General features: G+C 37.0%; 1 protein-coding gene across 2 annotated transcripts in view; it reads right to left on the reverse strand.

The window, feature by feature from the left end:
- LRMDA (leucine rich melanocyte differentiation associated) overlaps positions 1 to 26,802 on the reverse strand; it is a 634,559-nt gene that overhangs the window by 12,619 nt on the left and 595,138 nt on the right. The window contains exon 7 of one of the 2 annotated variants that reach the window (XM_040702700.2): positions 26,512 to 26,648. The exons of the other annotated variant lie outside the window; for it this stretch is intronic. Within the exon in view, the coding sequence (XP_040558634.1) occupies positions 26,527 to 26,648 (122 nt within the window). The 3' untranslated portion in view covers positions 26,512 to 26,526. Of the gene's footprint in view, positions 1 to 26,511; positions 26,649 to 26,802 lie in introns of those variants that run through there. 2 annotated transcript variants of the gene reach the window in all.

Consider the following 26,802-nt stretch of genomic DNA (forward strand, 5'->3'; position numbering starts at 1 on the left):
AAGCAACACTGATCACTGTATCACTCACAAGCACAAATTAACAGCAACTGTCTCTGAGACTACCAAGGTAAACAGGAAGCAATAACCTGCTGCCACTTCTGTACCAAATGCCCTTTAAATGGTTAACTGAAAAGATAAAGACTCTGCAGCATTCTGTTTCCAAGACATTCAATTGCTTGGTTAAAGCTACATAAACGTTTTAGATTGTTTGGGTCATTTACTGATACAAGAGGAAGAAATGCTCTGAACAGAAGCCGTCCCCCAGTCCAGAGAAAGGTTTTCTGCCAAGGAAGCCCCATCTGTCACAGGAAGGCCACTTAGTGAATGGCTTTCACGGGTAATGCTCTTCACCTTTGCTCTCACAATGGGTTCCACTGTAACACAGAACCAGAAAGTGCTCTGCAGGTATCAGTTAGTCCTTCAATAGGCATCCCATGGATTCACACCTAGAGAGCTGTTCTCATACAGCCCATTTGGTTAAAAACATCCAAGAACAGGGTATGAGACTGCTGCTGTCAAACCCAGGGCAGTCCTGAGTTAGTTTTGTCCTGGAAGAGGAAATGCTGAGAGCAGTGCTATTAGGCACAGTGACTTCTATCGCATCCTTTGTACTCTCTGACAGCAGCAATGCACAACACAACTGCCCTACTGAAGACCTCAAAGATCTCAAAACAATAACAAAAAATGATTCACAAAAGATCTTTTTCAAGGATAAGGAAAGTTTAACCACTTACGTGTGTGCAGCAAACCCCCTGGTCCTTTCAGAGAGGCTCCTGGGAAGCAGCTATATGCTACTGAAATACTTCAGTCTTTGCATAAAACAAGCTTGACTTCCCTGTTGGCATCTCTGCTGAGAACAGGCGCTCACCCTACTCAGAAAACATCAAATGTGGCTTTCTGCTAGCTGTGGCTGGAGTGCAGCTGAATACTGAAGGCAGGGGGAGGAGAGGTCGTCAAGGAAGCAGTAGTTAAAGGGGCAAAGTGAGTGTTATAATCCCCAAATTGCAGTTGGACTGAATGTTTTCAGACAATTTGCCTGTCTAAACCAAGACAGTATCATTTTTCTTTCTTCTAGGAGAGGGTTAAGAATAATCTGAAGCTGGAAAATGGTTGCTGTTGATACTAGTGAGGCCTTCTCTTTAACTAGATCCTTCAGGAAAAAACAAATTAATCAACAGCCAGCTGAAGTGGGTTTAATGATTGCATTCTGCATACAATCAGCTTTTCCCTTTTCAAGGGCCATCAATATGTCAAGGGAAGACATATCTGAAGGATATAGCTCTTAACATCAAGGTTATCTATTCTCCACAAGGCTCCCACTCCTTACTGGGCTGATACTTTACACTGCCTGTGTCTAACATTTTCATCAACTCTGCAATCAATCAAGGTAATAATGTTGTGCAAAAAATCAATTAACAACGCAATTAAACTTTCCTTATTATCTCAAAGGGCTGAAATAATACCTAAAGGGAAGATAGACTCACTGAATGCAGACATCCATAACCCAATGTGAAAGTGAATTATGAGGTTAGACAGATGCAGGCATGTACTGGCGCTGTTATTTTCAAAGGGATATATCTCATCCAGGCAGTGTATCAGTCACCACCAATCCCATACCCTAAAATTCCGAATTACTTTTAAGAAATATACGATGTGCAATATCCATTTCATATTCTATTTTAGAGATAAACCCCCCAAAATCTGAACAGGAGTATTATTCAAAGACAAAATGATCTTTCAAAGAGAACATAAAATATAAAAGCTATAATAACATTTACATCTGTATACCACCCATGTCTGTAAATGCAGGTCATCAATTATACATAATCTGTAGTGAATAAGAAACAGAAGAAGCAGCACATTTAAAGCCCAAAGGCTCATATTTGCAAATACCTTGCATCAAGTACACTGAAGGAAGAGCCCCAAAATAAACACATGCAGTAACAACAGCGAGGACTGAAGTATCACTCACAGAAAATAAGACAGAGTACCTATATTATTTTGTAATTACATTCAACCCTCATGGAAACATCATTCCCAAGAGCTGAGAGTTTTAAAGTGCACTGAAAGAATACAATTAACCCTGTAATTGCTGCTGGGAGGATTTGGCTTTTTGCATTAAGATGTTTAAGGATCAGAGTGCTCAGCACACCAACACAATGGCGTTAATACAGTTAGGAGCTGAGGTACAATAGTCCTGTGTCAGAGCTGCATAGATAAGGATTTGCAGGAGAAGGAAGAAAAGTAGAGGAAGAACATACCTAAAATCAACTACATATCTTACTAGTCCCCAGGGTTAAACAAAAAATACTGCTATACAAAGAAAATGACCACAACCACACGAGGTGGTTTTCTACTGTTGTTGATTTTTTTTTTTTTTTTTTTTTGACACCTATCATTTTCTATCACACTACCTCAGCATCCCCTCACAGCCCCCCCTTATTCATTTCTCAACACATACATACTCTGCCTCCGGCCTCCAGTGTTTTGATTCAACATAGACAAAAAGATAATGAAACTAGAAAAAAATGTTTCAGGAAAGGGAAATCTATGGCAGGGACAAGCTAGGATCACATCCTGCAGTAAGCTCAGGAAAATTCAGAAAAGGAAAAGGTTTCTCTTACACACTGCACTTTCAATTCCTCTATTGAAGGGATCTCTGTGTTAGCAGAGGTGTTCTACAAAGCAGTTCTCTCAGCAGGGTTTGCTTAAGCACATAACAGCTGCAGTTTAGAAATGGTCTATTCTTACACTTAGCTCACATAGTGCAAGAGGCTTGTTTGGACCAAGAACATCTTTTTTTTTTTTTTTTTTTTTTCGTTGATAATTCTCTCTGGTTTTGTCTTTGTTTTGCACTTCCTGCTCTTCTTGCTGCCTTGCTGCCTCCCATGCTGTGGAGTCAGTCATGGGTGAGACACAAATACATGAATTTGAAAATAAATCTTCCACAGTTTTTGAAACCTTACACACTTTTTCTGCAAGAGTTTGGGACATTAATATTATTCCAGGATTAGAGAATTCAACCATTACTATTTTAACCTTAAGGAACATAATTAATATGTTTTCATTTTCAATGGCTTCATTGTGTGTCTATCAACTGGAACCACTCCTGCTGTGTATTTGATTCCACTGATGATGGGGTGTGTTGGATTTTAAATGATGTGCTAGCACTTCTGTTCCCTGTATACTCTAGTTTATGCGTTATTCATGACTTGCATTTGGAGACATGGATGATACACAGATGTAAATGTTATTAAAGCTTTTGTGTTTTAGATTCATTGTGAAAGACTTCTTTGTTTTCAGATAATTCTTTTAACCATCACAAATAACCAGCAATACATGACATTATCTTGAGACATTTTTCTTTTCTGTTAAGCTTTTTGATGAAGAATTTTTTTTTCCCCTCCCTAATGCTCTCTCTTCATCAAAATAAGATACAGGAAAAACTGACAGACAGCAGAGTTACACCTGCAGGAGAACGTACAAGTAAACCACTTTTTTGTCATAGACTCATTACACAGAACCAAAACCAAAATAGATTTCATTTTTGAATAGCTGTCAGTGCTGTGGATTCCAGTTCAAGAGGGATGTGACTGGCATCACCCTCAAATACCGCATTCATATTTCTCAGGAATTCAGCATGAACATGATATAGAATAAGGCAAATTGCCAATCCATGTCTCCCTAACTTCTTTTTCATTTAGATTCAAGTCATTTTAGATCAACAGTTTTATATAATTTTAAAAATATGTATAAATATATAACAGACAGATCATGCATCTTTTTGGCATCGGTGTTATGAAGAAGTTAAATACAAGTATGTACATAAATGCACAAAACACATCAGCTTTGCAAAACATTATCCAACCAGTAATCTTAGGCATCTTTCTTTCTTTCTTTCTTTCTTTTTTTTTTTGGTGGACAGATAAAACACCATTACATTTTTTCATCATCATTTATCTAAGGCAAAGGGTGAACAGATAGATTTGTGTTTCTGGACTGGTAAATCTTCAAGACACTTATGTGAAGCTGCTGTATTTAGGTACACATATGCAACCATGTAACTTTGAACTGAAAGAAACATGTTCTAAAAATGCCATTTTTAATCACTAATAATTCTATTGTTGGACCATTTTTTTCATACATTCTTATATAGTTTCTTTCAATTAAGTTGAACCTCATTTACAATGTGAAATTTTAGAATTCTCAATATTTTTGCATTGCAAAGAAATAATCATTTTTTCAGATTTTTTTTTATTCTCCTATTTTATCCATTAAGCAGCTTCTCTGTAGAAGTTAAATACAGAGAAGCCAAATAAAGAAGATTTATTTGTCTGAAATTCAAGTTTCTTATAAAAATCTAACTTGGAGTAGTTTACTTAGATCGTGGATTGACCAAAAAAATAGAGTATCTTCTGCTGTAGAAGTAGGGTGCTTGTACTCACCAAGTTAACGTTTTACAAAAGATTCACATTTGTTGTGAATAGTTACTGAAAAGTGAGTGTTCTGTCTAACAGTGAAAATCAAACTAATGTTACCCACTTTTTACCTCTAATTTTCTGCTAGCATCACTTCTATCTAGTGCAATCTTGTTAATATTTTGCTATAGATACCTGCTGTTTTATTTCACACGTCACTAAAGATTACCAGCAACACTGTTTTTGAGCCTTACGGCACTGAAGACAATTTTTGAAACCGAACCAAACTTCAGTGCAATACAGCAGAACATTGAAATCCTGCTTCTTGGTCTTTGATGCTTCACTGTGACAATTATCAGGCTCCAACTTTCCCTTTCACCAGTCATAACGAAGTCAGCTCAGATCTATGCAATAGACCATTTCCATTGGGCAATAAACAGTATGCATTGGCTCATCTGTCTTGCATTGCATTCCAGGTAAATCTTAGCCATAGTGTGGTGTGGCAGCGTAATGGAAGGAGCAACCCACTGCCTACAACAGGATGTAAGATTACAAGGAAGATTAAGCAAAATATCTGGAAGCATCATCAGATTCAGCCACATTGGTTCCTTGAGATTAGGAAGCTACTCAGTTTGGGGCAAGTGACACGGGGTCAGAGAAAGGAGATTTCTATTCAGTGCTGCACTGAGTACTTTTGCCTTTGCAGACTGTCTGGCCAACGTCTAATTTTCATTCTTTCTCTTTACATGCTGTAAACATATTTATTTATGAGCTTGCTTAAAAATGCAAATAGTTCATCTTCCATGGAGTAGACAAGATTAACATTTCCAGATGCTTTTTTAACAATTATTGTATCATCAGGAAGCAGTGTATAACGCCTTATAAACATGACACCATCACTCTACAACATTACTTAGCAGGATCTAGCTTTATTCAGAGTCAGTAGCCACCTTATCAGAAGTAGAACCTGATGCCAACATAACAAGCAGATGCTGAGACTAACACTACTGTTAAAATAAAATTGCCTACCTGACAAACAGAAGTGAGGTACCTCTGTAGAAATCCGAGATCTCTGCCACTCCCCCAGTACACCTGTCTGCCTTACTCAGTCATTAGTAAAGTCAATACAGTATGTTTGAAGATGTATCATGGACTGGGATGTCAGGCATCAAACCACTAGCAGATGACTCACTGTACTACTAAGAGCAATGATTTAACAGAACGGAATATTTGAAAGAAATGGTAAACTTAAGAGAGGATGAGCATAACTAGTCACAAAAGAAACAAACTCAAAGACTTGAGACCACCCTCCTTTTCTGAAGTGCTTCTACAGCACACATTGCCAGAAGTTTCAGGAGATCATTCTAGACACTCAAAGGTCCACTCAGGTAAGACCAGCTAAGAGGGCAATTAAAAATATTACGTAAAGATGCTAAAACAAGATCTACCCATTTTCTTTCACTTACTAGGGTTTTTGTTTAATTTGGAAGAAGAGTGTCTTCTTATAAGACCAAATGATGACAATGATTTTTTTTTTCCTTTAAATATGTACAGAAAAATTCCTGTGGGCTATTGCATAGCCAAGCAACTGTGTAAGCTTGGTGAATCTGGCAGTCTTGGATAGCATCCTTCCCCATTTATAGCAATGATGGGTAAATCCTGGACACACATGGCTCTAAGATTTATTGACTTCAAGTGCAATTAATATCCAAGCCTCTGGGAAGCTTATATAAAGCTATTAGTCTGTTCAAAGGAAGGGGTGGGGGGGGGGGGGGGGGGGGGAGTGGAGGGGAAGATCATCAAATGGTTGTTCTGAAAATTATTTTTTTGTCTTTTCTTTGTCTCAAAAAGGAGTGTGTGTTTGGGGGGGGGGCACTTTGTAATTATAAATCTTCCAAAATTGTAACTCAGGAAAAGACTTTTCAAATAAAATGTTTCCCAGAAAAGAATATTTGGCAGTGGTTGGCGCTTGTTTTCCCTAATAACCATTAAAAGTCTGCCCTAGTAAACCATTTTACTGCAACGTTTGAAATGGTAGAGTTTACATTTTATTTAATGAATAGTTGCAGAGCATTAAAGCAACATCTCGTCGGCAAAACAGCTTCTTATCCTCGCTTTGTCTCAATTGGTTTTTTTACATTTCATTTTCAATGACATGTCAGCCGTCTCTCACCAACCTCAAAGGAAAGTTGAATGCGGGGCTTACAAAGTTAAGCTGACATTTGCTCTCTTCCAATAAAAAATATTTAGTCCATTAAACATAAATACCTGTCATTATGATACATGGACTGGGTACAAGCCTCCCGTTTCCCTCTGATGTTTATTACATCCAAACAACTGCAGTGCCTGCATGTTTTCAACTTTAGTGTATTGATTAAACTTTTAAATGGCTGCCATATAACCCAGGGACATCAGGAAGATTAATTTGCGTCAATGTTCATCTGTAATTCATTAGCCATTTATTCTTTACAACCACATGGGCTATCAAGAAAATGCAGGCCATTTTTCACTCTGCACAGGCTTGGGAACAGATCCTGAAATTTGTGCTGCATACAAATAAGCTCCCCAGGCCCGGCCACTTAAACCGCTTGGTTTTTCAAAAGTTAAAGTTGGGAATAATAGCAGGAAAAAAAAAAAAAAGGAACATAAAAAAACAGAAATGGACAAAATATATGTCCTCAGGGTACAAGGGATTTAACTGAGTTTGTCCACTGTCTTTTCATCCATGGATTATGGTTTCTTATTTCAGTCAGATTAAAATAACTGAAACTTGTTTCTGTGCAAAGGCCATAAATAAAATGAGTTGCACCCCCCTCTAATATCTTCAGAGATGCAGTTACTTAGACAAAGCTGGAAAGTGGCAGTGAAGTATAAAAAGCTCCTGCCTTAAGGAGGTTGTACTTGTGAATCTAGGAAAAGGATACGGTTTTAACCAACTCTCACATTTATTGTGGATTCCAGTCCTGCATTTATTTGGTAAAATGCCCAGCTAAATATTGGTATGTTTCCTTAGGGTAGAGGTAAGCCATCTGGCTCCTTGATTTGCCCTGCTGACCCTTTGGAACAGTATGAAGTGCATATTAAATAAGGAAAATGAAAGAGAAAAGCTATAAAGCAAAAAAAAAAAAAAAAAAGCACATGTATTTTACAATTACAACACAGGAAGATCAATGAAATGCATCCTTGTTTCTTTCCTCTTTTCAACCTATAAATAAAATAGTGTCATAGTGTAATCTAAACTCACAGGGATACGACATTAGACTCCTTGGCCATAATTTAGACCCAATTACCAAAAGACCAATTACCAAAATTACCAATTACCAAAAAACCAAAGATCTCATGTAAGACAAAGCCAAAAGTTTCCCTGTTGCACCCTGTAACAATAAAATCTCTAGGTGGGCTTAATACATCATCTAGGATATCCGCCTACAGCAACAGTCCCTGTGCTGCCATCTTAAAATATGGATTTATGCATATATATGAAAGAAAGGAAGTATGAAACAAATTGCACCTTGTATTAGTGATTAACTCACTGTTGAACATCAATCCAGCTGAAGAGATCCATGGAGACAGCACCTGAAACTGGCATAACCCTAGTGTGGTGTAACCCACAGAAAAGCTGCAGAAGAGGCCACACGGTAAGCTACAAAAGTCTGGGGAAGAGGACAATCAAAACTACAGCACACCCGAATGTGAGTGACAGAACATCCGTTGTGAAGGTGTTGCACTTCTTGTTGAACTCCTTGATAGTGCAAGGCTGATGCAACGCCCAACCTGCTCACACAGTCTTGCCTGGCTTCTTCACAGCTCACGAGCAATGAACTCATCACAGGATGCTCTCTGAGGCACAGTGGGGAATAAACTCTAACAAAGTCCAAGGGGAGCAGAGGAAATGATGTTGGACTCAAACAGCTTCCTCTATGAGGCAGCACGAGATTTTAGCCTATATCTTCTAGTAGCAGAGCTTCAAAGAAATAAATGCTTCCCTGCTAGTATATAACCAGCCAAAAACTGCCATTTGGTGCGTGCCTCGGCAGTTTATACACCACATATATATATATATATATATATATATATAGGCAATCTGCAGGTGGCATTGCTAAGAAATGTTTCTGTCAGTTGACTGCCTTGTAAGTGCCCAAAAATAAGTGACCTAAAAATAAATTACCAGACAGGCAGGGATACACTCAAAGTGAATCCTGGATAAAATTTTGTGTTTTATTACATGCTTGAAATTTAGACTGAGTTCACCAAAAGATTCACTGTGGTTCATCAATCTCACAAGCAAGCCTGAGCTGATTTGTGGTTTCATTTTGCACAAATACTTACTTCTAATTGGCAGGAGAAAATTAAATGCATTTTGGTCAGATATTTGGATTCCTTTGAATCTGAAAGTTGAGTTAAAAAGAACGCTGGGAAACGAGCCAGTTACAAAGCCATATGGACGAGGAAAACAAAGTCCATTTATCCAAATCTGGATAGTTTTATGCTGTACGTGTAACTCAAGTCACTCTGGTCTGCATTTTGCCTCACTCTGGAAGGAAAAGATGAATTTCAACTTCATGTTTTTTATTTTATTTTGGTTTTATCAGCTTTAGTTAGACCTTCAAAATAATTTAAATATAATTTGTTTGCAGTGAAATAATTTCCTGTTACGACAAGAGACACGCCAGGAGTTTCAGCAATGAAAACATCCTGATGAAACGTGGGATGGAAATATTGCAAAATTTACCTAGCTTAAGCAGAAAAAAAATGCAATGGTAAATCTATATCTTAGAGCAAAGCAACCTGTAGCAAAACTATGGAATTTCTATCACATAAAATATATATGTGTGTGTGTGTGTGTGTATATGCATGCATATATATCTCAAGTAATTTGCAAAACATTCGTAGGTGTCCAAGAAGAGAGCCATTTTATATTTGGTGGAAGCATTTTCAGCCTTACTTCTGTGGGTATCAAAAGCTTCCTCACTGTGCTCACCAAAGAGAGTCTCCTTAGAACGTTTCTTTTTCTATTGTTAGCACTAACTTACATTATGACACAGTTAAGACACAGCAAGAGCTTAGGATCCAGCTGTTGAACCTCACAGGCTGTGTGCCACAGCCCTGTGGCACAGGAGTGGGTACACAGGAACTCTGTCATGCTGCAGGAATCTTCAAAGGGGAAGAGGAGCTGGCTTTGAACTCGTGCTTGCACCAGGGGGGCCGAAAGTGGCAGAGCCCAGGACTCAGCCATTTGTTTTCATTTTCATATAATGATGTGTCTAGCTCTCATGGTTGTGCAGAAAACTGTATCAACTCAAACCATATGTTAACTGAGGCAGCAATATGTTCTTAAATTGGCAGACAGCTCAAAATGACAGTTCAGCAAGATGTGAACTATTTTCAATCATCTCAATAGGGTGTTAACTATGAAACCTAAATATTGCCTGTATATGTATTTTATTAACCATTTCACTACTAAGTACTTTGAACAAGATCATTTATCTGTTCATCCATAGTTCCCCAAGACCCAATATCCGAACTTCTAATACAAAAGCATCTGTCTGTATTGAACCTAGTTATATGCTGAGCTCAATCATTTTGAACAGCTCACTATAAATGTATTTATCCTTACACAATCATGAAACACTGAAGTCCTGTCATCTCCTTTTTAGAGATGGAGTAAAAATGCAAGAGCATGATATAAAGGAAACAGAAGACAGATCAGCTGAGCTTGAGCCTTTTGTCTGAACCAGTAGATTATCTTTTCCTTTTACACAGCAGTTATGTGGAGACAGTGAAAAATCCACTGAATTAAAGTAAGTAACTGAGGCTGAATATTTAAGAGTACTGTTATACATATTGGTAGTAGATTTATTTTTTAAAAGGTTGTGTGCAGTTCAGTTCAAATTAATTCAGTTCTTTCACTGAATGCCATAGAATTTGCTGAAATTTAGGGCCAGCTTATTACAGAGTACCAAATCTTATGCCCTTACTTCTAACTGGTCAATTTTATTAATACAGCGTCTTATCTTTAGGATCTAGCACACAATGTAACAAATACAAAACAAATGCAAATTTCAAAATCAACAGAGATTGGTCAAATACAGGATCTGGATCAGTGATAGTTTTTTAAAATCACACACTCCTGAAGCAATGCAGAAAAAAAGAGAAAATAACAAGATTTAAAAATACATTTCCTTATGTCTGAAGTTCATTTCTTCTACTTTTTTTTTTTCATAGCTTTGTGGCCAGTCAAAGAGGCTGGCAGCCGGTATAATTGAAAATGTTTTCTTACCCAGCAAGTACTTCAGTTTTTGAGCCAGAGCAGTAAATGCATCTGAGCCAGGAATGGAAGTTGGCTATTTATTACTCAGGTGACAAAATAGGTTACAAGAAAGTAGATAGCACGATAAAGCTTCAACCTGGCCAGACTACGTGGGCAAAAATGACTGCATGTCCTTGTGCCAGCATCACTCCCTTTCAAACAGCTGACAGCAAAACTTCTATCTAGTTTGTGAAGCATTTTGTGATGAAAGGCACTCCACACATGTAAAATATTATTACTACATTTGCAAAATGAAATTTCTAAGAGAAAAAGCACAGAACATGCCAACAACAATAAAGCAATCAATTGCAATAGGATGCAATAACTTGCAATAAATTGCTTTGTAGACAAGGATTAAATTGTTTCAGCACCAGCCACCCAATCCAACTTAACTAGCAAAGAGAAAAAAGAAATGAGAAACATTTGCTTAAAAAGCTCATAACTGTCAATGTGTTCAGAACACCAGTATGTCCTCCTACACCTAATACCTTTGTCAAGGTGGCCTATCTGGAACTACTCTTTCCATTCCCTGATGACTTCAGTTGCAGAGTTCCCCCACAGACTCTCACCATATTTGCCAGCACTGGATCTCTGCTTGGGGTCCGAGTTTGAGACAAAACAGATCCTCACACATAGCCCCCTCTCCATGCCCCCCCCTTCAATATCACTCATCGCAGCTTAAGCTTGTCTGGTTTGCACTGGCAGTGACCTGGATGCTGCACATACTACAGTGCAATAAGCGAATAACAGCAATGAGACTGTGCAATATTGTTCTTTCATAAAGATGTACTTAACCTTCTTCTAACATTATTATTATAACTTTTTTCCCCACACAGATTCTACAAATTGGCACTACATTATACTGAAAAAGGAAGGCACTTGGTCTTAAATCCTTGTGTTAAGCATTATCTTTGAATAAAGTTTTAAGATCTTTGGTTTGGTATTAGATACTGAAAGGCCACTATCAGGTCTCCTTGGAGCCTTCTGTTCTCCAGGATGAACAGCCTCAGCTCCCTCAGCCTCTCCTTGTAGGGAAGGAAGGCATTTCATCCCTTGGATAATTTTTGTGGCCCTCCTCTGCACATATTCCAGCAGGTCCATGTCTCTCTCATACTGAGAACTCCAAACCTGAATGCAGTATCCCAGGTGAGGTTCAGAGTAGAGGGGCAGGATTGCCTCCCTCGCCCTGCTGGCTGTGCTCCTTTTGATGCAGCTCAGGATACAGTTGACTTTCTGGGCTGCAAGGGCCCATTGCTGGCTCATGTCCACCTTTCCATCCAATAGTAACCCATGTCCTTTTTGGCAGGGGTGTGCTCTATCCTTTCATCCCCCAGTTTGTATGGATAGTGGGGGTTGCCATGACCCAGGTGTAAGAACTTGCACTTAGCTTTGTTGAACCTCATGAGTTTCTCCTCGGCCCACTGATTGAGCCTGTCTAGGTCTCTCTGAATGGCATCCTGTCCCTCAGGCATGTTAACTTTACCACGCAACTAGGAGTCATCCTCAAATTTCCTGAGAGTATATTAATGAAGATATCAAAGAACATCTGTCCCAGTACTGACCCCAGAGAGGCACCATGTGTCATTGACCTCCATCCAGATATTGAGCCATTGACCATCACTCTCTGGGTATAATATTGCAATCAGTTCCTTGTCCATCAAACTGTCCGCCCATCAAATCCATATCTTTCTAATTTGGAGAGAAGGATGTTGTAGGGCACCATGTCCAAGGCCTCACTGAAGTCTTGATAGTCTACATCAGTGACAAAAATTGTAAGTTAATTTGATGTAATTTTCAAATTAATTTAATGTATTTTAGGATTAAATTTGCAGATGTCATTAAATATTATTCTTAACTAATTTAAATACTTGAGAAAAATTCACGTGGGCCTAAACCCACAAAAAATATTAAACTGGTAACAAAGAGAACTGTATTATTTTCTGAGTTTATAGCTAGCACCTCAGATCACTACAGTGTTTTTGTAAGGGAAAACATACTTTCAAAGGCTAAACTCAGGTTCAGCAAAATGCTGCAAAGCTGGTTCCCACATGCATCTCTGCACTGGGAATAAGCAAGGCTCTGCTCCGTTTTCTGGACAAGCTAGGTAAGAAGCTGCTGCACGTGCACTGCTGAGTCAAACTGAGCACAGTGGTGCTCCATAGGGAATACAATCTCCAACTGAGATGATGCTTGGGAACACTTGCCAAAACTGGGTCAACAGGGCATACCACTGAGCACTGTGAGCCACAGCATAAGAAAGAGCTAATAAGGAGGTTTCTCCTTAGAGGTCACTGGTGAGAGAGCTAAAAATAAACTGTCAGATGGCACAGGGGAGGTAGAGAAAAACACCCTGTTCCTCTCTCAGGCTTCTACAATACCCTCCAACCCTCATTAGCATGTTGTTATTCTTCTGTCTGGTGTTTTGGAGTGAACATATCTATTACTGCTGTGACCTGTGCTGGAGTGCATGCTGCCCACTCCCAAGTGATTTAGGATTTTCAAATCACTAAGCTGGGAAAGGATTGAGCCATCAAAGCCACAGCATGGCTAAGATGGCAGCCTCTCCTAACATGTGCAGCCCCTCAGAGCACTGCATAGGAACTTTCTGACTCATGCACCTGATCAGCATTTTGTGCATTTCTTGATCTTAAAAGCTTGAACCACGTTGATCTCCTCCGAGGCTAGCTCTTAGTCACTTTAAACTCCTAGGCCAGGTGTTTTAAGATGTCTGTTCACAGAAATAAACCCAGCACACTCAGCTGCTTCTATTTTTTAAGGGGAGAGTTGGTGTTGAGAACTGGAAAATGAGCCCAATTCATTAGTTGCCTAAGTTGGGATTTATAACTGGAGTTTTCAAAAGAACTTAGCTTAACTCCCATTAGGCAACGAAAAGAAGCAGCCAGCATCTCAAAATGCTCTGTGTCCAGCAGCTTATGTTGACCCTCAATGACTAAAGAAACCAGAAAACTGGATCCAATAAAATTGCCAAATTTACCTTAATTAGTATGTTTTCTTAATGCTCCATTACTCAAATTCAAAATCATTGCAGTTTATTGCCTGCTCATGGCACCCTGAAGAGGGGTTTTATTTGCTGAACATCCAGCAGCTTGCAGTGTTCTCAGTAAGAGCTACTGTATTACTTCTGAACATACAATTCTGCAAGATTCATTTTGTGCTCATGTTTTGAAAATCTTAAATTTCAAGTATGAAGTAGGTCAGAAACGTAACATGTGGTGGGAACACCTTACTCTGATAGAATACATTACAACTTAAAGTCGAATCAGACTCCTGCACTCCTTCTGCAGAGGTAGAGGGGGAACTGACTGCCTGAGATCTGGACAGGCACATTCTTAGACAGCATTTTGCACACTTGTACAATATCTATAAAATGGCCAAGCTGCAGTACAGCTTCACAAATTACTAAGCAGTGTGCCCTCTGAAGGTAGATCTAGAATTATATTTTTTGGATTTCTGCTTTAACAGTCCTTTTGAAAAGTACCTGAAAAGCTTCAATATCATCTTTTTTTCTGACTGAAACACCTCTTTTTTTTCCCCCCAATTAAAATGAATCTAATCTCTGCTGCAATACAGTATCTTTAAAAAACTATTTTCAAAACAGAAACAAACCAAGACAAACCCTACTCCACATTACAATTATTTCCTGTATTCCCAAAGGATGAAGACGTTTTGTTTGAAGTATCAAATAAAATGGAATTTGGTAAAATAAATTCCCTCTTTGGCATTAAAATTCCAATTGCAATGCATCATTTGAAACAGAAGAAATATTTTTCCCTAAGCAACTATGCATAAGACAAAGCATTTAAACAATACAAAAATAGATGAGAATTGAAGTCAGCACCCATCATTACTGAATTAACTGCTTAACAATATCTTCTCTAGTAATTTAAAAAATAACTACATTAAAACCTAGTGGCACTCCAGCAACTTGTAAATAGGAATATGCAACACTGATACGGTTTCTGTCAGAAATGGATTCAGTTTTGCACATGCATCAACAGCCGATGGTACAACTCTCAGTACTAGGCAGAAATTACTGGACGTGGAGTCGCCCACAGAGGCTGTCCTTGACATCGTTGTTGGCATTTGGTGCTGTTTACACTGTCTTTAATTTTGTGATACCTCTTTAGGATTAAAACTCAAGGCAATTGTATCTGGCTTTTTATATTAATACCACAGTCTCACAGAAATGTTACATGATAGAGGTATCAAAAAACTTTTTAACTTGTCTGTAATATTGAAAAAAAGGTCCTACCAGGAAGCCTCTTCTTTCTAGAGAGTTCTGTCCAAAATATATGTGAAAAACAATTGCTAGTTGTGTGCAAAAAAAGTATTACATTTCTCACACAGGATGAGTTATCTACATTGCACACTGCACATTTGAATCTAAGACTTAGACCAGAAAAGCCCACATCACTTGTCAATTTCCGTATAGTTACTTTGCTGATAGGTACTCTATAAAATTCTTAAATCACAAAATATGACTGCCTACGTAGCACCAGTCTGGGGCAGATTGATTTGTTTAAGGCTCAAAAACTGTCTTAATTTTCTTCCTGCCTTTTCTCTCTCTCTCTCTCTCTCTCTCTCTCTTTCTTCTTTTTTTTTTTTTTTAAAAAAAACTTTTCTTTTTTCCATCTAAGCTAAAAAAAACAGTCTTAACTTAGGCTGAGCACTGAACTATAAATTCTAGGAGTTTGACAAACCATATACCCAGCTGAAGAATAAAAGGTCAAATAGGATTCTGCATCCATGAAACTTATATATTGTTTAAGAGCTAAAAATAAGGGGGAAGACAGAACTCTTCTACTTCTTTACTTACTTACAAATGTCAGCTGAGATTGAACACATTTGTGATCTTAAGCAAAGACATATAACTGATGTCATGTAAGATAAACATAAGACTTTTCTTAGGACACGTGCTAAGATTATCATTATTCATAGGAATTTAAATATTGAATGACACTTACAATTTATGTATTTACTTGAAGAAACAAATTAATTTGGATAACTTTCCCAGGAAACATTTTTTTGTGTGTGTGTCTATCTGAATTTCAAGGTTCAGAATCAACTTTGCAATCAAAAGCAACTAGAAAAGGAAATACCAGAATTCTTGCAGGGAAATTTATTCCAGTCCAGCTCTCAGAAAAGCTGCAGAAATGATATCTAGTTTGGCTGTGTTCTAAAACATCCCTGCTATACTCTCCACTCTTATCCCAACACAACCTATTGAGTATTTCAGAAACTTAAAATCAGATGTTTAGATAACACAGGCTGAAAATCTTCCAATGGCATGAAGATGCAAGACAAAGAAAAGCAATACAGCTTTTAAAGTATCAGAAATACATCTTAAAAACTGAGCACTCTTGTGGTATCTCTGACATGTTGGTGTTTACAAAGCTGGGGGGGGGGGGGGGGGGGGGGAAGCGTGGTTGAGTCAAGGGGAAAAGCTGGTCTTTGAATCTACATTCTTAACTAATTTGTTTCGAATTCTGCCACAGTCCTACATGTGAGAAATGACATTTAGGGCAAAGGGTGATGGTGCAGAGATAAAGCTACAAGAAGGTATTTAAGATACTTGCCAAGAAAAAAGCACTCATCTGATAAAAATTTAGACAGGAAGGATGCCAAAAACCAGGAGAGACACAACGGAGAGATTTGATGAGGTGATTGCTGCCGCAGTTGTCAGGCTTGTCAGTGGAAAAGGGATGCCAGATTTTAACTCAAAAATAGCGTCAGCTTAAAAGTTGCCTCTTTTTCACCACATGTTTCTAATTAAGATGACATTAGGAACTTACTTCTGGCAACTATAAATAAACTGTTTTGGATTAAGTGTAAAAGATTAGGTACCAGGGCTTTCCAATATGTTAAAATTGGGAAAAAACAAACCTGTCACAAAAAGCAAACCCCCCAACAAGTTGGGGAACTGCTACAGTTCACAATAACCCCAATGTGGGTTTGAATTTGAATTACAAAACATTAAAGGAAAAAAAGACACTCCTTAATTGGAGCTTCAACTCTTCACTTAAGCCATTTTTCTGTTTTAGCTTAAATCGCTCTTATGAGATGCTCTTCAGATTAACTGTACTTTAGAAAACTTTAAAAATTAAGATCTTCTTACCACTCAAAAAACTAAAATAAACAAACAAAAAAAACCTAACCCTCCAAAAAAAAAAAAAAAACCAATAGAAAGCTAAACTCATTTGTCATTCACAGCTTTTGTAAAATCCAGCCTTCACCACTTCTTCCTATTATTTGCAAACACCTTTCTTATAATGCCTTTGATGAAGAAATTTACTGCATTACATCTTGTACGTGTGTCCACACAAGTCTTAGACACACTGAGAGACTCCTGAACTAACCAGGAGAAGCCATGAAAAACAAGTAAATGAAATGCCTTATTGTTTTAGTATAGGAATGTTTTTAACACCAGGGTCAGAATTTGGAATTTGAAGAGGCAATTGGAAAGGACAATTTTTCAATTTACAGCCTGGATCTTCAGTGGTGGTTAGTCACAAGACTTGGCTAATTTACACTAGGCAAGGATCTGGAGCCATGCTTTGGCTTTAATGAGGTCGTAATTTAAATAAATAAATACGTATCAGGAATTTCTAGAGTGAACAAGAATTAAGACTCCAGGGACTAAAGAGGTCAACAAGGTTTATAAATTTCAGATTTATAATACATGCATAGTAAATCTCATCTATGTAAGAACTGAAAAGATACCATCATATTATCTAAGGCTCTCCAAATTCAGCAGCCAGTCAGTATTGTTTAATTACTGCATCCAATGAAGCTATACACATACCCTACCCACCTCAAATCTGTTAAAATTCTATTCAAAATTCTGTAAGCCAAATAAAACCTTTCATCACAGCAATAAAGAGATGTCTGTTGTCACATGCATTCTCATTTTTCATTCAGTAGAGATGCACATATTCACTGAGCTAAGTGATCTTGCTCTGGTCAAAATTATGGGTGGGCTGAAACCACACTGGAGGTGGCTAAGGACTCACATAAGAATTTTTTTGAGGTGTAGGGGCTTACAAAGAATACAGGCACAGTTTTATTTGGATTTCTCTTGGGATGATACAAAAGCAATAGAAACTATTTTATTAACACAGGCAGGGGATGGCTGGTACACAGCCAATCCTTCCCTTTATCACTTGCTAGGATGGGCAGACAGCATGCCCTTCTGCCTTCCAGTTTGCACATTACTGCTCTGCTGGAAATAACAGGCAGGGAAGGAAGAAAAGTCTTTGCCCATAGCCTACACACCTACATGCAATGGAAGGAAAGGAATGCACCATAAAATATCATGTTGCTTTCATTATGTCTGAAAATAAGACATGAAGTCAGTTTGAGAAAGTGAGGAATCACCTGCAGTCACCAAGCCCCAGTACATCCCTAAATGTACTCAGGGTTAGAAGGAAATATATTCTGATGAATGATGCAAATGCAGACTCAAAAGAAAAGACCAACTTGTTTCGCATTTCCTTTAGTTCCTTTGGTGTAGCTATAAGCACCATTTAAGAGGAAATCAAACAAACAAATAGACTAGCAAAAAACAGCAATTTATCTGATGGAATAAGTGAAAAAAAAACATCACCTGTTATCTACATCTTGCAACAGACTGTAAGGGAAGATCCAGGTCTTTAAGCTATCACAGAAAGAGCACTAGTTCTAACATGAAAGTAAACTAGTGAGCCTGTCAGTGGAAAAAACTTCTACTTCTGGTGTTGTTTCATACAAATGTAACTAAACTACTGTCAAAACTTGAGAAGATACTGACATACTTAGAATAGCATTGTGTATAAACAAAGGTTATGGGCTGGGGAAATCCAAGGTTGAGATTGGTATCAGTGAAAACTGGAGAGTGGTTCAACTAATACATCCTTCTAAAAGCCCCTTCTTCCAATATTTCACATTTTTCTTATTTTTAAAAGCAAATGCTCATAGCCATCCTTGCACACATGGCAAGAATAAAAAAAAAAAAGAACACAGAAGCAGACCATCTGATGATACTCCACTTGTAGGACAAGCTTGAATTTTACAATGTAGCATTGATGCTGAATCAGCCCTTCAAGCCATGACAAATGGCCATTACAGAAATGCTTGTGTCTATTTAGGATGCTAATCTTGATTTCGGTTTCTAACTGCTTTTGACATCTTTTGCTGAGGGTCACTATCATTACATCCAAGCTAGTGGAATAGCCTGTGCAAGCCCCATCGTTTGCTCCACTGCAAAGACAGCAGACCGAGTTCACAATACCTTCAATGTTGAGCTAGGCAAACATCTTCCAGCTTAGTTAAGACCCAATTTAACCTTATGACTTTGCTCATAATTTTTAACACTGGAAACATGTGCAGATGTTTCTGTAGAGACCATCAGACCACAGAATTGTCTTGTATTTTTAAAGGAGATTTTGTGTCTAGATTTAGAAAACAAACAAACATAAAAACATCAGTTGTCATAGACTGCCTCTTCAATAGAGGGATAACCTGATATATCCATGTTTGCATAGCCATACTACTACAAAAGATAACATAGGAAAGGCTTCCATTACAGCCTTGCCACAAAAAGGTCAAGAACTCAAATAGAACATAACTCAGTGTGACAGGAAATAACCCTCATGTGAAAGTAAGAAAGCATCTCAGCATAGTATAATACTTTCTCAGCTGTGGGGTGGAAAAATAGCAAACTTGCAGTAACGAGTCAGTTATTGCTATTTGCTAAAATATGTGTAGTACATGACATTACGGAATGCAAAATGTACTATAAGAGTATTTGATTTTAGTGCCATTCATTTAGTTCAACTACATAATTTATTGCCTTAGCATAGTGCAATTGATTTCTCTTCTTTCCCACCCCTAAAGTGAATAAGTCCCATTTCTTTGTTGCGTATTGTTCACTTAGAGCAAACCAAGGGGAAATGCACTTATATGACCACCCCAGCATGGACTTAACACATTATTTTATGAAAAGCCCAGTTTTCTATAGAATGGAAAAGAAATGCTTGTTTTTTGTTCTCCACATCCTCCTCCATCTCCAAACATTCCCTGACATGTGGCTCTAAATATTGAGTAGCCCTTGTGCCACCATAATATGAACCAGTGTACACTCCTTATCTCCTGTGAAACCCTATGACAATCCTTAAAGGCACTAACAATGAAAAATTAGGGCCCCTATAGAATGAGAAAGAGAGCTGACCTTTGCCAGTGTGAACTGCCCATGCTTGAATGGAGTTCTGTGCACATTCAGCAAAACTTTTCAAGCTTGTGCAGCTTTGGTAGATGGCCAATATTATTTGAGCATTGCTTTTCAGAATAAAATTGACAATCTTTAATCCTAATTTGAGTTCACTGCACAGCAAAGACATTTGGGATTGTGCCATTGTGCAGTAAATTGTACGCCTGCTAACTGAAAAGAAGAGCAGAAGAAATACTTGCACTTGGATTCTTAAGGACAAAACAGAACACTATTTTTCCTTTATATACTTAATCTAGCCTGTATGAGGATGAACAGAGAAACAACTCAAAGGAAAGACTAAAAAGGAAGAGAAGAGAGATGACTAATGTAATAACAATTACTTAATGGTCACTGTAAAAACTATTCTTAGAAAAGATGCTGTATAACTCAATCCAGAACATTTCTAGGTTAGAAAGATGCCCTTAAATCTTACCAAAATGATTTTTAACTGGATCAAACTCTGGCTAAACCCAGATAAGATTAGAATTTGAAAAAAAACATTTAGCATTGCCCATATTAGTATGATTATTTACAACCTTGAAAGCACAGTAAACATTATCTAACAAATCAAAATGTACCAGCAAGACCAGAAATATATTGTGGAAAAATTATCTTTTGATATGTTTTAGAACACACAAAGAACATACTATCATTTACTGATTGCAGACTGTTTAGCTCTCAAGAGTAAATTTGAACCACAACTTTAAACTGATGTTTCATCTCCTAGCTTTCCTAGTTCCTACTCCAGCACAGACTTCTGTAGTTTCATAAATAGCAAAGATTTCAGTTTTTCCACACTTATACTTCCTTGATCCATTTCCATTAAGTGGAAACTACACAAAATAAGTCATAAAAACAAAAAAACAAAACAAACAAACAAAAAAAACCCATAAAACAAAGAACAAAACAGAGAAGCATTCTCCAAGAGAACATTAAAGCAATATTCCCAAGAGGGAATTAAAACAAACAAAACCAAAAAAACCCAAGGCATTTAGAGAGGAGAAACCTCTTTTTCAGAAAGATGATTGTTATGTCAGTATTCTATTTTTTATTCTTCTTGAGATCATTCATATTTTTACTTTTACTTATTTTGGCTAGTATGTATCACATCTCCCTCGTGAAAGAATTTAAAACTCAAGTCTGCAAAATATAATAAATTAATTAAATAACCTAATTCTGTTTGCAAAGCAACCTTCCATTTATACTACCCAATTGGTACATTGTCTTTTTCAGAAATTGCAAGGTAGCAAGGGTAGCCATATACTGGAATAGGTTCTAATGGTTTTCCTCTCTCCGAGGTCACATTTTAGTCATGTTCCAGATAAATACCACGATACAGAAACAGTGCCTCAATATATCAACACCTCAAACAAAAGTGGAGCTGACAGCTCTGCTAAACACAAAAGCAATGTTTTCCTATACACAGATCCCCTTTCTAGTCAGAAAAGTGACAGACACTTCTGACTTCCCACCCACGGCAGTAATCTAGTAGCAACTTCCTACTCCAATACAAATCTGTAGGATGCCACAAAGAAATGCCTGATTACAACTGCTACAGCTGTTCAAAGTTGATAGAACATTTAATAGATTATTAATGTGTATGCTCTGTTTAATTTTCTGCCCTGTTGGCACTAACATTCAATCAGATTTTGGATATGTTCTCTACTTATTGAGTTTACAAAACCTTGATAATCATGTGCAGCTGGCAGAAGAAATTACTCTCTTCTTTCTAGTCACCCCTGTTCTTCATGATAAAGATTCTTAAAGAGGAACATATTTCTGAACAGGAAATCATAGGCACTTAATATATTTTACTATTCCAGCCAATATGCTCCCTCTAGATTTCAATATTTTCAAATAGATTTTATTTATGAGTATTAAAGATCTTTTCTTTTTTTTTTTTCTTTCTGATTTTACCATATACTGTTTGTTTTGCTTAAAACTAGCTGAATGATAATTTCAGAAAGAGCCCATCACTTTGGGTTTGTCTTTCAAATTCTCCCCTTTCCAGTTACCCCCTTGTTTCAATGTACAGGTTTTATTTGTTAGTTTTTAAGATAAATACTGTATTGTAACTTTACAAAAAGTTTTGAACTGAGGTCATCAAAACCATAAGGAAGGATAATACACTAGAAAGCAGTTTGCCAATAGTTGCATATTTAATGATTTTTAAATTCTCATTTCAATTGAACTATTTTTACGGACACCAGCAATTCAGTTCAAAATTGCTGTCACTGTACTGTACAACATTGCCAACTCTCAATGCCTGGTTTTCAAGGCAGCATTTCTTCCGTCTACACTATTCCTTACAATAAGTATATTTTTCTTTAATTGTGTGTATCCTTAATATGATTAAAAACTAATAAATGCAACTAAATGAAATCAGCTAATTACAACATTCCCTTGAATCATCCATCCCATGGGAAATCTTGTATTCACATGATTGAGCACTACATTTCCTTACAAGAAGGATTTTCCCCCTTTTCAGGTTTTATTGCCTTGAATATAGCTAGTGTGAACTAGGCAGAACCAGTCTAATTTTAAGTATACAGTGACTTAAAACACTCTATCCTACAGGGGTCAGCAACTATTAATAATGGGCAAATTTCAAAATTAACCACAGAATGATTTAGAAGGCATTTGTTCCTGAAGGCTCATCCTCCTTTTTCTCAAAGAAAATAGATTAAGATGGAAATTAAATTCTTCAGGAAATAAATTTTGACTGAAGAGAGAAATCACACTAAGAAGCTAATTTAAGAAAGATGAAATTAATTTTGGTGACATTTATTCTATTTAGCAAAAATGGTGACAAAACATATAGTAGCTCTGTTACCATGAGATAAGGGGCTAGTAATTTAAGGCTGGGCATAGCTAGAGTCTACGACAATTTAATCCTTCTGGTACAACATCCCTTGTGACCTATCATTAAAGGTTTAGAGTAAAACTGACAATTATTATTAGCTGATAATTGGATTTTGGAGATTCAGTATAAAGTTAGGATAATTTAAATGACTGTTGACATTGGAAAGATTATGTAAACACTCTGAATCAGCTGTACTTCTCAATTTATTTAGTTGGATAAAAAACCTATCACAATCATCTGAAACAGAATGCAAAATATGCAAGGCTACTGTAGTAGTATTTTTCAAATTAATAAATAAAAGCAAAAAAAACAAAACAACAACAACAAAAACACCAGTGAGAAACAGCCTGAGAAGAAATGTAGACCATCTTAAAATCTATCCAAATTTTTAACTACTAACCTCAATTAGAGTAGATGAAAAGCAATCTTTATAAACATGTTATTCTTGAAACACAAATTGCTGAACATGTGTCAAAACACTTGATATGCACCAATACACCAAGTAAGGTGTATTGTTTCATTAAATGGATTTTTAACTAATAATGGAGAAGAAAACAAAGCAGTCTTTACCAACTTATAGGGCATTAAAAATGGTTTTCCATGTGGCCTCAACGCTCTGATTCTTATAACAGTGACATTTATGTGCATGTACCATTTTTTGCCTATTACTGTGCATCAGAGAGGTCTGGCTTTCTTTGTGGGGAAAAAATGTATTTTCTGTGCTTGGTTCAAAAATGTCATAGTATCTAATGTTTGCTTTCATCAATACACTGTGTCTCAGCCAAAAGCATAAAGCAACACCAATGTGTAATTACGCATAATACTTTAATGATTACTTTCCTAAATAGACATAGGCATATATCCTAAATATATTTTCAAAACTAAGCCTATTTAGGAAATAATCTACTTTTTATTATTATTATTATTCTGTTACAATTACCAATGCCCTTTACTTAGAACAGACCAAAGTTTTTGGGAGCCATAAATCATATTTGTCCTCCGTACAGCAAGTACATCATTAAGAAATACACTCAATGTAAAACTTCAGAAACTTCAGGATCCAGGATCCATTTCATAACATTGCAGAACCCATGTCAAATGTATTAATTCACTGTGCAAAACCCAGAACTATTCATTTACTGGGCATGAAAGAGCAATATTGATGTTGCAGTGAGGCTGATGGGGTATATTAAAGTGATCTCCATTAAGGAGTCAACATTCACCCATAGTTATGACATAAAGGTGTATAATGCATCACATAATCACTTCCTATTTCAACTACTGCAGAAACGATGGTTTTGCAGATACTGCTTTGAGCGCTGTTAAACACTGAAAACCATATTCCTTTTGGTGAAGTGCCCAGCTCCATTATTCCTGATGTACCCCAAGTCTGCTTGCTTTTTGACCTTTTTGATTCCTCTGCAACTATTTTGTTAACTCTTTAGTAAAAACAATTCTGAACGCCTATGTCAACACTACAAAGCTGAGTGCTTAATACTAAACTATGTAATTCCAGGTGTTGTTCAGCTTTTAATGACTTAGCTAAACTATTGAGTACTGCTGAGTATCTCATGTTTGAGATAGGTGTTTAGAAGGAAAACAAACAAACAATAAGATTTAGGGGTTGTTAACAGCAGATGTTAAGCGTTGCTGAATTAAAGTACTTGGAGTACAGAAGCCCTTATTCACCCTACAACACCCAGAAATAATTTCTCTGTTCTTGAACACCATGTATTGGCACTTATTAACTTCTTAATATGCACAGGACAAAAAGACATGCTTCAGAAAGGGTATAAATATTCTAAGTTCAGTCCATCTGAGAACTTAATCTATAATGAATGATGTCTTCCATGACAGAAAATTCCAAAATAAATCTATTTGCATTCAGTTAAATCGTCTTCTCTAAATTTCATCTTTCTTAATTTAGTATTGTAATATTCAGTTAAAGAAGTCAAAACCAAAGCTTCACTTAAGAAAATATTTTAAAAGTTAGCTTCTAAAGTATGCAAAAATAGAAGATTTAAACATCTCTTTCTGCAATTAAATTTACATGAAACAATTTCACAAAGCACTGAGACCTTGGAAACACTTAATTCTCTGGAATAAAATCACCTATCAGGATTTAACTAATATGCAATGCTCCTTTAAAATGAGCATGACTGCAGCAGCCTACTGTATTTACAAATGCTGTTGCTTTACATTTTAGATCCTGATTCAGTGAAGATATAAGGAAAACTATGGACTTGTTTTTAATGAGCTGTCTCAACCTACAGCACATATGGATTTGGTTATGTAGCTTTAATACAATCACATCACTACACATATGATCCAACCTAATTCATCAGATTCCATCATGCACAATGGCAAAAAGCTCAGAAGATCAGTGAGGTTGTGCTATTCAGTTCAGTGTGGAAGAAGGCATTTCTCCCTGACTGATCTATATGTAGAACAACAAGCACGAAGTGTAGAGCAGTCATAAATGCTTCATGGAAAGGGGGGACTAACTGCCTTCTAAATGAAACTGAGCAGGATCCTGTTGAGTTACTTTTGTTCTACCACCTAGGAAGTCACTTATGGAAGAGTTTTGAGATAGACCAGACAGACACAATGATGTCTGAATATCAAACAACTTGGTTTTGAAAAAAGCTCCTTTTATACCACATCAATAGAAAATATATATATATATAATTGCTTTCTTTACCTTATCTTTTCCATGTAGTACTTGAAAAGAAAAAAAGCATCATGCTGATTTAAATTGTCCTCTGGTTAGGATAAAAAACCCATGTCTTGATTGGAAAGTGTAGGCTAGAAGTCTCATTTTGAGGACAAAGCCACAGGAGGAAGACACATGAGGTAAGTCCTGAATTGACAGAACATATCCACGTTGCAGCTAACCCTCTGATGTATATTTACACACCTTTGGTATGTTAATTGAAGCTTGTTGATAGGGGGGAAAAAAAAAAAAGAACATCATATTCCTATAAAGCATAACATAACACTGGGTGCGAACATCTATATTTGAGATGACTCAAAACTCAAAAGCAACGATAAGTTAGTACCCAGAAAGTGATGGTCAGGGAAGATACAGATTTTGAGAAAAATTTAGAATAGGTAAAAGGTATCACTTGTACAGACCGCAATAGCCTTTCTTCCTTATTTATATAAAACAAATAATTGGACAAGCAGCACATCAGAGGATCTGGCTAAATGCGGAAAGAAGAGGGAACACACTGACTGTACTAGTGTAAAAAATTTTCTAATTTACATATGGATATGGACGAGCAGCGCTGGATTCCATCATCTCTTATTTTTAATTCTACTAGATATCCAATATGCTTTTTATGCCTTTATCTTTGGCTAAAGGATTATTCTCTCAGACCTTACCACAGTCACAACTAACTTACGAACTTCAGGAGCTACTTAAGAGGACCTACTAGAAACTTCAGACAGCATAGAAGTATGCTGTCTGTGTAATTTATGAGGCTTCACATGTGAAACAGTCACAGACTGCAGTGTGTACAGTTGTGTTTCATACAGGCAAGTATAGATGCTGACTTCATCTTCACAGTTCAACACTGTTTTAATAAAATGTAGTAAAATTTATGCCAGGTAGGTCCTATGAATGCTCAAACAGGAAAGGAAAAAACAATGTGTACAAGTTTTTCAGGACTTACTGAACCAATAGGAGGCTGAAGGTGACAGTTTCCTGGGTCACATCATTGCAGGTGAGATGTGATGTCACCACTACAAGCGAGATCCAAATTGGAAGTCCACGGAGTGACATGTGAATTCCTCATTTAAAAAAAAAAAAGTTCAAGATGCAGATCTCTGCAGGTTAAGTGATGTGCAATGCCTTTTGGGATAGGAAAGGGGTGATCCTTCCAGATTTCCTGGAACCTAAATAAACCATCAACTCTGACCACTACGTCACTATACTGCCTAAACT

This window comes from Gallus gallus, chromosome 6 (genome assembly GCF_016699485.2).
Source record: "Gallus gallus isolate bGalGal1 chromosome 6, bGalGal1.mat.broiler.GRCg7b, whole genome shotgun sequence".
In the NCBI taxonomy this organism is placed as follows: Eukaryota; Metazoa; Chordata; class Aves; order Galliformes; family Phasianidae; genus Gallus; species Gallus gallus.